Source organism: Eucyclogobius newberryi, unplaced genomic scaffold (genome assembly GCF_026437365.1).
Source record: "Eucyclogobius newberryi isolate DKJ021-1_F unplaced genomic scaffold, fEucNew1.0.hap1 SCAF_7, whole genome shotgun sequence".
Taxonomy (NCBI): Eukaryota; Metazoa; Chordata; class Actinopteri; order Gobiiformes; family Gobiidae; genus Eucyclogobius; species Eucyclogobius newberryi.
The window spans coordinates 16,098,805-16,112,316 of record NW_027316389.1 but is presented as its reverse complement, the minus strand read 5'-3'; the positions used below and the strand labels follow the sequence as shown (position 1 = coordinate 16,112,316).

General features: G+C 40.0%; 1 protein-coding gene across 1 annotated transcript; it reads right to left on the bottom strand.

Moving 5' to 3' along the window:
• Positions 1-6,904: 6,904 nt before the first annotated feature.
• On the bottom strand, positions 6,905-13,353 carry LOC140349133 (annexin A2-like). The gene is made up of 13 exons (XM_072435361.1): positions 13,329-13,353; positions 12,889-12,946; positions 12,717-12,807; positions 11,851-11,945; positions 11,667-11,780; positions 11,451-11,541; positions 11,289-11,368; positions 10,937-10,996; positions 10,771-10,864; positions 10,601-10,696; positions 7,939-7,997; positions 7,609-7,731; positions 6,905-7,088 (listed from the first exon to the last, which is right to left on the bottom strand). The coding sequence occupies exons 2-13, from the start codon at positions 12,934-12,936 to the stop codon at positions 7,029-7,031; spliced, it is 1,011 nt and encodes a 336-aa protein (XP_072291462.1). The 5' UTR covers positions 12,937-12,946; positions 13,329-13,353; the 3' UTR covers positions 6,905-7,028.
• Positions 13,354-13,512: the final 159 nt, after the last annotated feature.

Below are 13,512 nucleotides of genomic sequence, written 5' to 3'. Positions count from 1 at the left end.
AGTGCAAATCTGGTATGACACATCGATAGTCATATTATGTCGCACAATGGGTTCACTGTCGCTCATCTGCTCGTGAACGATGGGTCAAATTCTGGTGGATCAAATGACGCCAATCCATTAATATCGGAATGGCAATATCCCTTTGAAGACCATAAACCTGAGACAATCTACCGCCAAAAAAGAAACATTTGGCATGGGAGCGAAACACAAAAACATAATCTTCTGTTCTTCCACTCGCTTCTTCAAAGCCCCGTGAAGCACTCCAGGGTTAATTAACGCAAAGCGAACAGTGAGTGATCCGCGAAGGTGAGGTGTCACAGGGGAAGCGTCTCCACACAACCCGACGGAGACGCCAGTGTTTTTCCCTTCAAAACCGTCTGAAAACACTCCCGCACAACCACCGAGACACATTTCCAAAACTTTGCATTTCTATTGTCAGGCAGGAGCACAAAGACTTTCAAACTTGTAATGCATGACATTCTGGCGATGACGATGAAAGAGCTTGGGATTCTTCTTTTAGAGCCACAAAACGGTTTAAAATGTAATAAGGGAAAAATCACAATATTAATGAGTGCTTTTAAAAGACCTACTCTGTGAAATTGTCTCCTCTCCTCTTGCCTGCCTCGGAATGGAAATGAATGGATGATCCGGAGTTATCCTGGACGCCGCGGCTTGCTGTTGGAATACTGGGATTGCGAGCAGTAATTAACGGGCCCTCTTCTCCTGCGGCTGACATTTGGTTCATGCTCGAGTGTCTGGCCGCCTGATTTGCGTCTCTTGCATGAAGGTGAGGCTCCGGCGCGTGGATGTAGGATGTGTAGTGTCCGGCTTGACAAGGACACGCCATCTTCTCCAAGGGAAGGATTAAGCCTCCTGACAACACGGATTAGCATTCCCGAGAACGGACGAGGGTCATTCTGATCCACAGCCACGACACTGTTAGCATTGGGAAGCAGGTCGTATCTGTGTGCAAATACATAAACAGGGATTTGTTTTCGTAGCTGTGCGTGTGCTTTATTGGTTAGCGATTGAGATACGCAGGAGTTGAAACGGTGGAATTTATCCACGAAAATACTCATCATCAGTTATTTGTTGAGACAATGTTAAAACGTGTTAAACAAAGCTAAGTAAGCAGAAGGAAAAAGGGCGAAGACAATGCTGAGGAAGTGTTTGTCCAAGGACCAAACCAGGACATTATTAGATAAGATTAGATAAGATAAGATAAGATAATCCTTTATTGTCCACTTGCGATACAGTCAATAAAGTAAAAAATATCTATAACTGTCTAAACTGGGCCGAGAGATTTAAAAGACTTCAAAACAATCCTATTATATTTGTGAATGTTGAGCCACAGTTTATCATTATTTCCTGGATGATTCATTTTGCTTTCAACCATGTTTTTACTCATGTTTTTAGGAAGCGACAACACGAATCCAATGAATCTGCTCCGAAATTGTACATAAAGAAACCCCAAAATGTCTTAAGGTTGAAAATTCAAGATCTCTGTCTCGTCATGACACTGATTCCCGGTGCCGACAATTTGCTGAATGTCCTCCTCGCTCTCACCCCTATTTCACACTACACCGTCCTCTCAAATAAAGCCTGTGTGGTAAAAATAAAACCCTGATAAATGCATTTGTTTACAGCATTAGGCTAATTATGTATGCACTCCGGGGGGATTGGTCACATAACATTCTAGGCTCTTGGGAGTTTGCGTATCGGCTAAATATCTCTCCAACTCTTCACCCCGTTTCACACAATACCGTCCCGACAACAACAACAACAAAAACAATTCTATTACCAGTCACTCTGCCCCCCAACAGAGGTAGAGCACTAAGACCACCACACACATGAATACACGGGTCATATCTCTTGCAGGCGAGTGAGCACATATTTTGACAATTTCCAAATTTATCACAGCCATCTCAATACATTTTGTCTGCCGTGACACGCTGTACTGATTTACACCGAGAGGGAACACCTCGGCGTGGTCACCTCCCGCGCTCGCCTTATTTAACATGATTACATTACGTATGCACGCCTGAGTACGGCTAATGGATGAATCGAAAGCAAAGCAGTTTAATTAGCCGCCATTATTCTGTCTCTTATTCTAGTCTTATTCTAGCTGCTGCTGCTGCTGCTGCTGCTGCTGCTGCACACGTCGTATTTGCCGTGGGGTAAATAAACATTAATATGCCAACTGGATTAGCGGATAGCCCATCGTGTTATTGCTATATCACTGGTGCTACATAGTCCACACATGGTTACGGGCAGTGAGCAAACAGAGAAGCCAAAGATCATTAGCAGCACTTCACCTGGAAATATAGCACTGGGAAGTAAAGTCTTTGAGGTTATGGTATATTCACTAACAACTGCAACAATTAAATGACTAATTGTGACGAGTTGACGATAAAAAAAATAATCAGTTTGTTGTATTTTTATAATTTATTTAGATCAAAATGTCAAAAAACGTTTTCTTCAATCATTATATTTCAACTTGTATTTGGTTGATAATATATTTAAGAAGACTCAATGTATAAATACACTAAATAATCATAAAAGATAAGTGTTATTCCCAGTGGTCTCCCAAGTACAAAGTGTCTTGATGAGCAGATATGGCCACAATTGGAGCCAATGGAATTTTTTCTGCTTTCCAATTTCTCAATAATAATAATGTATTTTATGGATAGTTTCATTTGTTTTGACTCAGTCTCCAAATGTGTCCATCATCCCAACATCTGTAGAAAGCTGTGTCCAAACCATCTCCTTTAATCTGCAGAAGTTAGCTGCCTGCTCAGTGTTAGAAAGTCTCCAAAAGTTGCTTCCGTCACCATGGATCTCAGAGGTACCAATATTGGCGGGTGCAATAACTATACAGCCTTTAGTTTACTTGCTGTTGTGTGCAAACTCGCGCCGAAGTCAAGAACTCCAGCATCAAACTGCACTTTTTCCCTCCACAAGTTGACAGGACGAGAACTCTTCAAAGACGCCAAACGCCGGAGCTCGTACAAGCGCGCCCGTGGATGAACTTCTGGGCGTCTTTGGTGTGTCGGACGGCCTTGTGAGCCGCGCCAGGAGACAGGCCTTCTGTGTTTCTGTCACTCCGCGCCAGCTGGAACAAAGCGGCCCTCATCCTCCCCGTCTCACTGTGAGCCTCATAAAAGGAAACTGCTCTGCCGATGCCACGGGCTCCTCTCTCGCGCTCCAACTTCATGCTTTTTTCGAGAAGAGATGTCCTTCAGAGCACTGCCAACTCTGCCCCGGGCCAGGCGCCTTTTATTTACCGTATACAGCAGCGATCGCTCTGTGGTCTTAATGAGCGCCCGTATTCAGGCACAAGGCGGGCACCCTCTCGCTCAAGACGGGGAGGAAGGCTAGGGAGGAATTAAAAGAAAAATCATAATTAAGAAAGTATTAATCAGAGCGGGGCGGTGCAGGAGGGGAGCATCGCCTGTAGGAGTTGGTGGTGGTGGTGATGGCGGCGGTGGTGCTGGAGGCCAGTGGGTACACGCAGCTTTAAAGGAGACCTCTGTGGCCCAACACTCCATAATTAAACAGCCTTTGGTTCTGCGGCTGAGAAATGTAACTAAATATTCAAAACAGAGGCAAAACGGGGGAAATGCTTTGATTTCGATGTACGGTAATGAAGCAGAAATAGAATGGGCGTATATGGGTACTGGAGTAAGACATGAGTGGTAGTATTGGCAATATGTGGTGATAGAAAGTAACAAAGTACAAAAACATTGTGTACTTTACCTAATATTTACATACGTTTTGCTTTTCCGTCACTACATTTGAGAGCAGGAATCTGTACTTTCTACTGCACTAGACTTTTTCAAACCATGTGAAGTACTTTTCATATGATTTAAGGGTCATTTTTGGTACATTCTTAGTTCTTCAGCTTTGAGCAAACAAAAATATATACATAAAATTCACGAGAAAAATTAGGAAATGTGTTCTGATTACTACTGTAGATCGTTTATGTGCCATTTTACTTCAGTCTTTTTCCTTTTTTTAATCTTGTATCTGTACTTTGAGCACTTCTTCCAACAAGAGCAATTAGAGCAATGTCAAAAGTTTTTAAACATGTAAATGATTAGAATATTAATAACACCATATCACAGCAGCAGAGTGAACTACAGATAGAGCACGACATGATTTAATTTGCTTTCTCCATGCGAATCATTTTCATAGCAGCAACAGATTACAATATTTAAACATAATTTTCTAACATTAATGGCTTAAAACACAACATTAACGACAGCACAAAAGGTTAAAGCCTAGAAAGTACTCTTAAAATACAACAAACCAGTCTGGATCCAATATGCACCTAAAGCTTGTAGCAATATTGAATGGATATTTTGTATTACCCTTGTATGAAATCAGTCCTATTTATTAACACGTGGATAGAGTCGAGTCAATTCCTGAAGTAGAAGTTTAGCAGAAAGTCTATTTTAGAACATTAGAATTTTAGTTCATCTGCTTCTTCTAACGGCTTTGGAAAAACTGTCAAAAAGCATAAAGCTGATGGCGAGCGTTAAAGGAGCCGGTGCTGTTTGTGATGAGACTACACAGAGCACAGATGAATCGCTTCCCTGGTACAGTTGGTGTGTCCGGGGGGGACAGTTGGTATGTCCAGGGGGGGCACAGCTGGAGAGTGAAACTTTAATGGAGCCAGAGCCCGGAGCCTGGAGCCCGGAGCCTGGAAGAGGTTGAAGCCGGGCACCACAATCCACCTGGTACATGGGGTGCGCTGTCGATCGGGTCAGTCTGAGAAGGTTGAGGCTCCACCGGAAAACGGGCCTAGAGGGCTGTGCATTGTACCCCGGAGAAGACGAGTCCCCCCGCAGAGTACAACACAGCGTAACCACTGACCCAAAGCCGGTAATGACAGACTGTTGTGAGGTGATTAGCCCGATCAGTGCTCGCTCGGGGCCCGCAGAGGCTGTCATTGGCGCCGTAATGCATGCTGCTCCATCTCCGTCCCTGTTTGAAATTCATGGGCTTAAACTTGTCTGAATGATGAAGTGGCAGCGTTCCGAACAGTAAATTGCCTCGTTTCAATTGAGAAGAGAGTTCCCCTTGGGTGTGCCCAGGTCCCGACGGTCTGGCCTTGAACACAACAGCATGTTGTACATCCATATAAAAAAGTTAAAAATATGGGAGCACTTTCCTCTTTATGATGCGGAGATTAATCTGTCATCAAAGCCGGGTATAAATCGCACGCTGCGCTTTGCAAAATACTGTTTTAGAGCACTTTGGTCTATATTTTATTTTTATATTCCCAATAAACATAAACCATCACAAAGGGCTAATGTTCTCATCAATATTATTACAAAATGATCATAAATCCATTGCCTTGTTAAAATTTAAGCTTCATTCTTCATTTTAGCCTATCCAAGCGGTGAGAATGTACGACACAAGCATCATTCTATCTTCAATAAAATATTCTTTCATTTTCAGTCACTCTGCCCTTTTATGAGAGGAGTAAATTCTTTCTTGGTGTGAATCTTGGGAGGCCATGTTTTCCTTTTCCTTCAGTGGAAATGCCTCGGCGCGGCGCTGGTTACTCATCCTGAGAGACCACAATCTAAACAGCAACACTGCAGACGCTTGTTTAGTGCTATGCAAATCCTCTTCGCCGCAGGTCAAATTAACATTTTTAATTAAAATATTAGTGCCGAACAAACATGGAAAAACACACTAATGATTAAAAGATCTTCATACAAGGAATAAGACTCAAAGGAGGACAAAATACACAATTGTATCTTTGTTTGAAAATAATATTGTTAAACCAACCTAATGTTAAAAAAAAAAAGTATGTTTTTTTTTTTCTCCACTTCAATGTTAATTTCATTGCTACAAAATGTAATGTTACTATTGCCTTTATCACTGTAACTGCAAGTAGTTATAATAAAAAGTTAAATTGGTACACAATCTTAATCTTGGCAGACAATCTTAATGTGTGTGTTTGTTTGTTTTTTTAATATGTTTCCTCTCTAAATGAAACAATAATATAAATCCATCTAAAATATGGAATAACTTCAAATTTGATAAATATCTTAATGTGTAATATTTCATGTAAAAACACAAGTGGAGTTCTGGACACGCGCCTTGGAAAGAACGCGTTCGCTGGAGAACAGTCTATAGCGCCCTCTGCTGGCTCGTGGTGGACTTTCACAGACTAAAGACCTGACTTTTACACTGACACTATCTTGACACTATGATTGAAATAGTTAATACATTGTAGTCTGATATTACTGTGGAGATTATTCAATGTTCTGGCTGTCACATGTGTTTAAAGGAACTATGTCAGATTTACTGCAGACAAAACACTACTCAAAGTTTATTTTTCTTCCACATGGACGTAAAGAACATCCCTTAAAGTAGCACCACGAACACCAAACATCCCAACTGTGTATTTAACACGATTTAAGCTTGATTTATTAAGGTTTTAACAATGAAAGAGAAGCAAAATTAGAATTTCTACGTTTCAAATACTAAATAAAAATATATCCAAGGCCTCCCTGTAATTGTTTTGTATCTCATATGTTAACAACAGGGCACAATAAAATAAAATAAAATGTCCTAATTTATATGTCCCAAATGTGGGCAGTTTTCACAGATAAAATCCCTTATTTTATATGAAAACATGACATGATTAAAAACTTTCAATCTTTTTTTTTGTATGTATGTTAGTAAACTACAGATAATAGTAAGATACAGATGTAAAGATGTTTTAAACTGATATCTCTAAATTTAAGACTTTTTGTCCTATTTGCCAGTTGCGTCTCATCTCAAAATAACACATCCAAATGCAAATAACTTTTTAGATAAACTTGTATTTCTATAAATGTTTTTTATTTCCAGCGGCAAAGTCAAACTACTAATGAGAGTGAATTAATAAACTTCAAATGATTTTTATTGAAATCACAACAGAAATCATTATTTTGATGATTATAAAGTGCAGTATAAAAGGTCCAGGTGCTTGTTGAAGCTGTAACTAACTCCACGTTCAGCGCTGCAGTTCACTCCTCTGGGCCGCACAGGCTGAGCAGGGCCTTCTGGTAGTCTCCTTTGGTGTGCTCCTGCGGCCAAACAGTCACTATTGATTATTGATCACAGCACAACCACTTATGAAATCTACCATAACTTTACAGTGTAGAAAAGGTCACACTTTCTAACACAAAGACCCTAATGTCAGAAGTCTTTTCACTTAAAGCGACACTGTGTAACTTTCTGGAATAGAAAACCAGACTTTGGAACATTCTTCATGGAGATGGCTACATTTTATAGCATACTGTGGAATAGTAGAGCTAAAAGAAACAACATGTCCATGGAAACAAGCAGGTGTAGGCTCCTCCAGGCCAAGTACGAGTCAGGTTTGTGGAGATTGTTTAGTGCAATAAAAACATCCAAAAAGTTACATGATGGGGCTTTAAACTGCTTAAAACATTATTCTCTTTGTTTCTTGAGATTCATACTTGATAGAAGGATACAAATGTTTATTTCGAATGGTTAAAACAATAAGACTATATGTGTCAGAAGTCTTAGAAGTCTTAAGGGAGCTTCAGGTTGGCACGGGAAGAACACTTTTAAAGCACTTACAGAAATAGTCTTCTGCAGAGACTGTCCAAAATGGGTTTTGTACTCGGTGCAGATCTTCCCCAGGTCCACCTCGCAGCGGGACACGACGATTCTTGTCAACACCTTCTCTTTGGCGCCTTTGCTCTGGAAACACGAGCGCACGTCAGCGTTTTTTGTAGTCGCGCCGACAACTGCGGCTGACGCAACGCTGTGGTAAGAAAACTTCTGCCAACTTTGGATTCTGTGTTCCCCCAGCAAAATGTCACTTCCACGAGAACAACTATCAACTGCATTTCCCGCCCTCTTTCTGCGCAGCCTTCAAGAAGCCCACAACTCAACAGAAGAAAGTACCTTCATGGCGTCGTTCAGGCGGTTTGCGAAGAACAGCTGTTTGTTTTCAATGCACTGAACTGGGACAAAGAGAACAACACACGCTTAATGTTACACTGCACGTACAAGTCATATTAGCACAGCAGCTTTTGTTCAACTCAGAGGGTAAACTGACCACACCAGAGTATATTTATATATATCGTGACTACTTCAATACGGCTGTACGTGCTTCCAAGTGCCACGTCTGCATCCTTAAACACTCACATTTAATTTAAAAAGTGAAACAATGAAAATACATTTGAAAACATTCACGCCGTTTACAAGCCTTTGTGTGATAGAGTGGGGAGAGACATTCGGCAAACGGTCAAGGCTGGACCGATGCAGAGGTGGCTGCGCTTGCCACTAGCGTGCGATTATTAACTATTATTATTATTATTAATGTGGGATTCATAAATGTCACATAGCTATTTTTAAACAACGTTGTCATGGTGAAATGCCACTGTGAAGAGGCGGGGCTTAGCAGACCTGCAGTTGGATCATTTTGGATCAATATTGCAGTTTACGATGAACAAAATGTCAAATGAGGTTCACAGCACATACAATAAAGTAATTATATTAGTCATGGGGCTTCTTTAAATAAATAAATAAATCAAATTAATGATATAAATAAATAAAATAAATAAAATAAATAAAATAAATAAAATAAATAAAATAAATAAAATAAATAAAATAAATAAAATAAATAAAATAAATAAAATAAATAAAATAAATAAAAATATAGCCGCAAGCGGCAATGATCGGCCCTCGCCACGCCGCCGCCACGCCGCAAGAGGAGGGGGCGCTAACGCGCCCCAATTGTCCTTTTATTACGCTAAACATAACTAAACATTTAACCTCCATATAAAATCTGTAGGGGGCGCTGTGGCGCCAAATGAATTTATTTCACTTCAAGTAGGTTTAGGGCAAAGAGTTTAACAACTGATTCTAATTTGACGCAATTCGGACTTTATCTGCGCAAACGGCAGAAATTTTAAATATGGGAGATTTCTGAAATTCTAGCTACAGTTTGCGGCTTCGCCGCACAGAGACCGTGACAGGTATCAATGTAATTTGGATAACTTTTGATGTCCCACTCCTCAGTAGCATTTTCACCAAATTTCAGCTTTTTAGGGCCAACGCCCTGGGAGGAGTTCGTAAAAGTACGACGTTTGGAAAAACTCCGAAGTCATGTTTAGCCATTTTTGAAGCAATATGGCCGACATTTGGTTGGGCGGACGGCGTTGCCGTAATAATATTTTTTACTTCTCTTGTCACCATCTACCTCTGCGCCAAATTTCATGATTCTACGATCAGATTTTTTTTGGGTCATTTCCCATCTCTCAATGCATTTTTGGTACATTTGGGGGAGCTGACGCGCCAATTTTTTTTATTTTAGAAAAGGGAAATAGCCAGAATGTAGAGAGGCACGATTTTTAGAGGTGTGAACATTTTTGTGACTTTTCGTCAATGTTCACTGGGTGAAAAATAGGGGGGTTGGTCCCGAGAAGAAGAAAGAAGAAAGAATAATATTCCGATGCGAAAACAATGTTTCCCATTTTTCAAATATCATAAACTATACATTTTCGGAAAGCGCTCGCGCTTTCCTACCTCATGGTGTGGGTCCCTGGTCACTGACGGGTACTTTCGTTAATTTTGAGTGGGCTCCGCCCACTTTGTGTTTTTGGCCCTCTATACAGTAATAATGTTCAATTTTTGCATTACATGCTTATATGCACGGAACATGCAAGAGATGGGGAACGTATTCGTGAGCTACTTAGCGCAAATGAGTGCTTTATATGGGGATGACGACCGCGAAGCGGTCGTCATCCCCATATAAAGCTCAATTTAAAGTGCTCGTTTAGTGCGCACTTTTGCACGGGCTTCGCCCGTTTACAACGGTAATGTTCCATTTTCCTACTACTAATTAGTATGCACGGGGCGTGCCTGAGTGGAGGAGTGCGTTAGTGAGTGTTTGGAAGTGGGCGAGCGCTTCGCGCTCGATTTCGTGCGCACTACGTGCGCACTTTTGCAGCCGTGCTTCGCACGGCCTTACGAGATTAATAGGCCTCTCGCCAGCTTGTGGCGCTCGGGCCTAATAAATAAAATAAATAAATAAAATAAATAAAGTAAATAAAATAAATAAAATAAATAAAATAAATAAAATAAATAAAATAAATAAAATAAATAAAATAAATAAATGTATAGCTATTTTAAGAAAGAATCTACAAAATCCTCCTTTAGCAATAGAAATAAGGAAACAAATAGGCTCATCAAAAAAAACTACACTTCAAAGAAACCGCGATACGAGTTTTGAAGCCATAGTGTAAAGAATCCCACCTTTTTTAATTAACATACATCGTTTTTTTGTTTTTTTGGGGTGTTTTTTTACATTACACTATATAATGTAAAGTTCAATAGTTTGGTATGTTTTACCATGTGGTCATTCTACCTCTGAAAAAGCACAAAAACACTGATACCTGCTCAACTGTGTATCTTGTGTTGATATGAGTATTAGTATGGCTTTGTTTCTGTGTGTTTTTATCTTCCGAGCAGCAGTTACACAATTCTACTCATTTAAAGCATCTATTTCCTCACGGTCTAAGATCCCACTGACACTTCAACACCTCAACAACAGTGTCGTTACCTAAAACCAGGAAAGAGTTCTGCAGATCTCCTTTGACCTCCTTCCGGATGCTCTCCTGCATGTCGTACGGGCTGTAGCTCTTGTACCGGTCGAATACTAAAATGAGAAAGCAAATCATTGTAGCTTTGTCTGGTGGAAAAGGCGAACACATAATGAGTGGAGTGCAGTGCCTTTCTGGAGGTGCGGCGCGCTCCGCTCGGTCATGATGGAGATCCAGGTGGGGACATCAGTGCCTTTAATCTTCACACCAGACTCATACAGTGCCTTTAATACAAACACTGGTTACTTGTTTTGTTTGAAGCATCTACAAACATTAATACTCGATGGTGAACTTACTTTAGCGTCAAGATCGATCTTTTCATAATCGACCATGGCAGACGGTTCTGCTCTTTTTGTCTACAGCACAAAAGAAGAGAATTATTAAGCAGTTTAAGGGAGTTGCAACAAACACTCTTTTTTTTTTTTTTAACATGAATTAAAATATGTTGCAATAAATAACATTCTTGTTTAGTTACTGTCATATGTATTCATATTCAGAGAAGCCAAAGCAGGAATGTTATTAACCATCTTGATTCAAATAAAATATATACACAGACATACATTTATACAATGGATACACTTATTCGTTGTTGTTATTATTATTAGTAGTTATATTCGGATTATATATAGATAACAGAACAGCACATGCCTCGGCAAGAGCCAAAAGCAGCTTTCGAAAGTTTCCAGATGTGTCTCCAGTAATGTCTTTCTCCAGTTCTTTTTTGAACACTGCAGAACAGAAAACAGAAGAGGTTTGTGAGTGACAAGTGGTTGAAAATAAAGCGTTTAGGGTCAGAAGCGTCACACGTACACTCCTTGTACACTTTCTTAATGTCCACCAGCTCGGGTTTGCTCCGGGAGCACACCAGTTCAATCAGCGTCTCTTCATCTGTTCCCAAGCCCTTCATTCAGACAGAAGAATACACAGCACTATGTATTACTGCAGTATTAAGCAGACGCAGTACAACATTTCAGTGTTTTCACCAGGAGAGGGCAGTGTTGCCTTAAGTTTAGCCAAACGTCTTACCTTAATAGACCCTTTGATCTCTGAGGCGTCGAACTGGGACGTGCTCTTCATTAGGCCCAGAATAACGGACTCCAGAGAGCCCGACAGCGCCCCCTTCAGGGCTGCGGTCAAGTCCTGAGAGTGGACACATGAGAAAACTGCTACAGAATGCAATGTTTGTGCTGCTTAAATAAATAAAAAATACCTTCTTTGTTCTCTTTTCATAGGCAAAAGCAATTTCACTTCTTTGGGAGCAGGTCCTCTTTGTTAGAATGTCAATGATAGTTTGTTCATCCACTCCTGAAGGTCAGAGAGAGACAAAGAGAAATAAACATCAAATTGACCTTATCAGAATATCAGTGTCCTCAAAAGGCTTTATCATCCTAAAACAGGATTAAGATAATTATGCGTCAATGTGTTGTTATGGCAGTGGAATTACTAGTTCCAAATTATAAGTATTTTAATAGCATTTTTAATAACATTATACATTTAAAAAAGGACTACGGACACTGCATAGTCTGATTAAATTTGAACCACCAGTTTGGCATCTTTTACATCTTTTATCTACATGTTATTCTATTAAAACATTTCATCATTAATTATGGTTGTTAAATACATATTATAGAGGGACACACATCACTTATTAAGTTAGTTAAAGTTAAATTAGTGTTATTATTAAACACTTATATAGCACTTTTTAGACACTCAAAGGTGCTTTACAGTAATAGTTATTCTGTAGCGTTCTTTTCTATTATTTATTCATGATAATTTATGCCCATAAGAGAGATAAATAAATTCATAACGCACACCCTAAAATACACAGCTATGAGAGCGCACAGATCTCCAAAGTATGATCCCCTTGAGCCATTAGCACAGAGGATGGAAGTTACACACTCAATTGTGACTTTGACGCACTGTGGTTAGACATTCAGCAGAAAATGCTAGGATTTGGTTTTAACCCAGTGATGAGATCATTTACCCAACATAGGCCTAAAATACTTCATGACTCATAAACTCCAGTGGTTTGTACAGAGAAAAAAATAAAAGGATACAAGACAGAAAAAGTCAGACCTTTAGTTTTGATGGCTGTTTCCATCCTCGCAGCATCTTTGTCAGGGTCAAAGTCTTTAGCGGGGAACACTGTGGGATAGGTGGGGTCAACCTAAGAGAGGAAAAGATTTAATAGTCAAGAATCTAGAAAAAATGCATACAAAATGAACAAATTAATAAGATAAATTATTACCCCAACGTTTAGAGAAAGCTGACCCAGGAATTCTGACACCAAAGCCATTGTGTCTGGTCTAGAGAAAAGAAGGTTGTGTTGAAATCACATGAAGTAATTCTGTCACAAAGTGGAATCATGGGGCATATTTACTCAAACTGGAGATAAAGTCCCACTGTGGTTCACACAAGCAGATTTAAACTGTTTTAGTTACAAACACTGTCTCACTCACAGCTCTGTGCCACAAAAGCAGAGCCACACCCTGCACTACTGAGACTACAACTACACACAACTCTGTGAACTACACGTTTTCCACCCACTTTAACTTTTCAGCCAAATAATGAACCAGACTGAATTAAATCACGTTAAAGGAATGTTCCAAGTTTCCTCTCTAACACGTTTACAACTGTTTTTGAAATATGAGGCTAAATCAATGACAGCTCAGTAACAGCTTTACTTACCAGACTTGTTCAACTGAGATGAAGATTGCTGTAGACAAAACCTGATGTATGAATGGGGCAAGTTTAAAGAGTTGTGTCGAGGGAAAAGTATTCTCTTTACAGCTCCTCCCCTTTGTGCTGGACTCCACCCTTTCCTCCCAAATATGAACACTAGACTTCTACAACAAACACCACTTGAATGCAC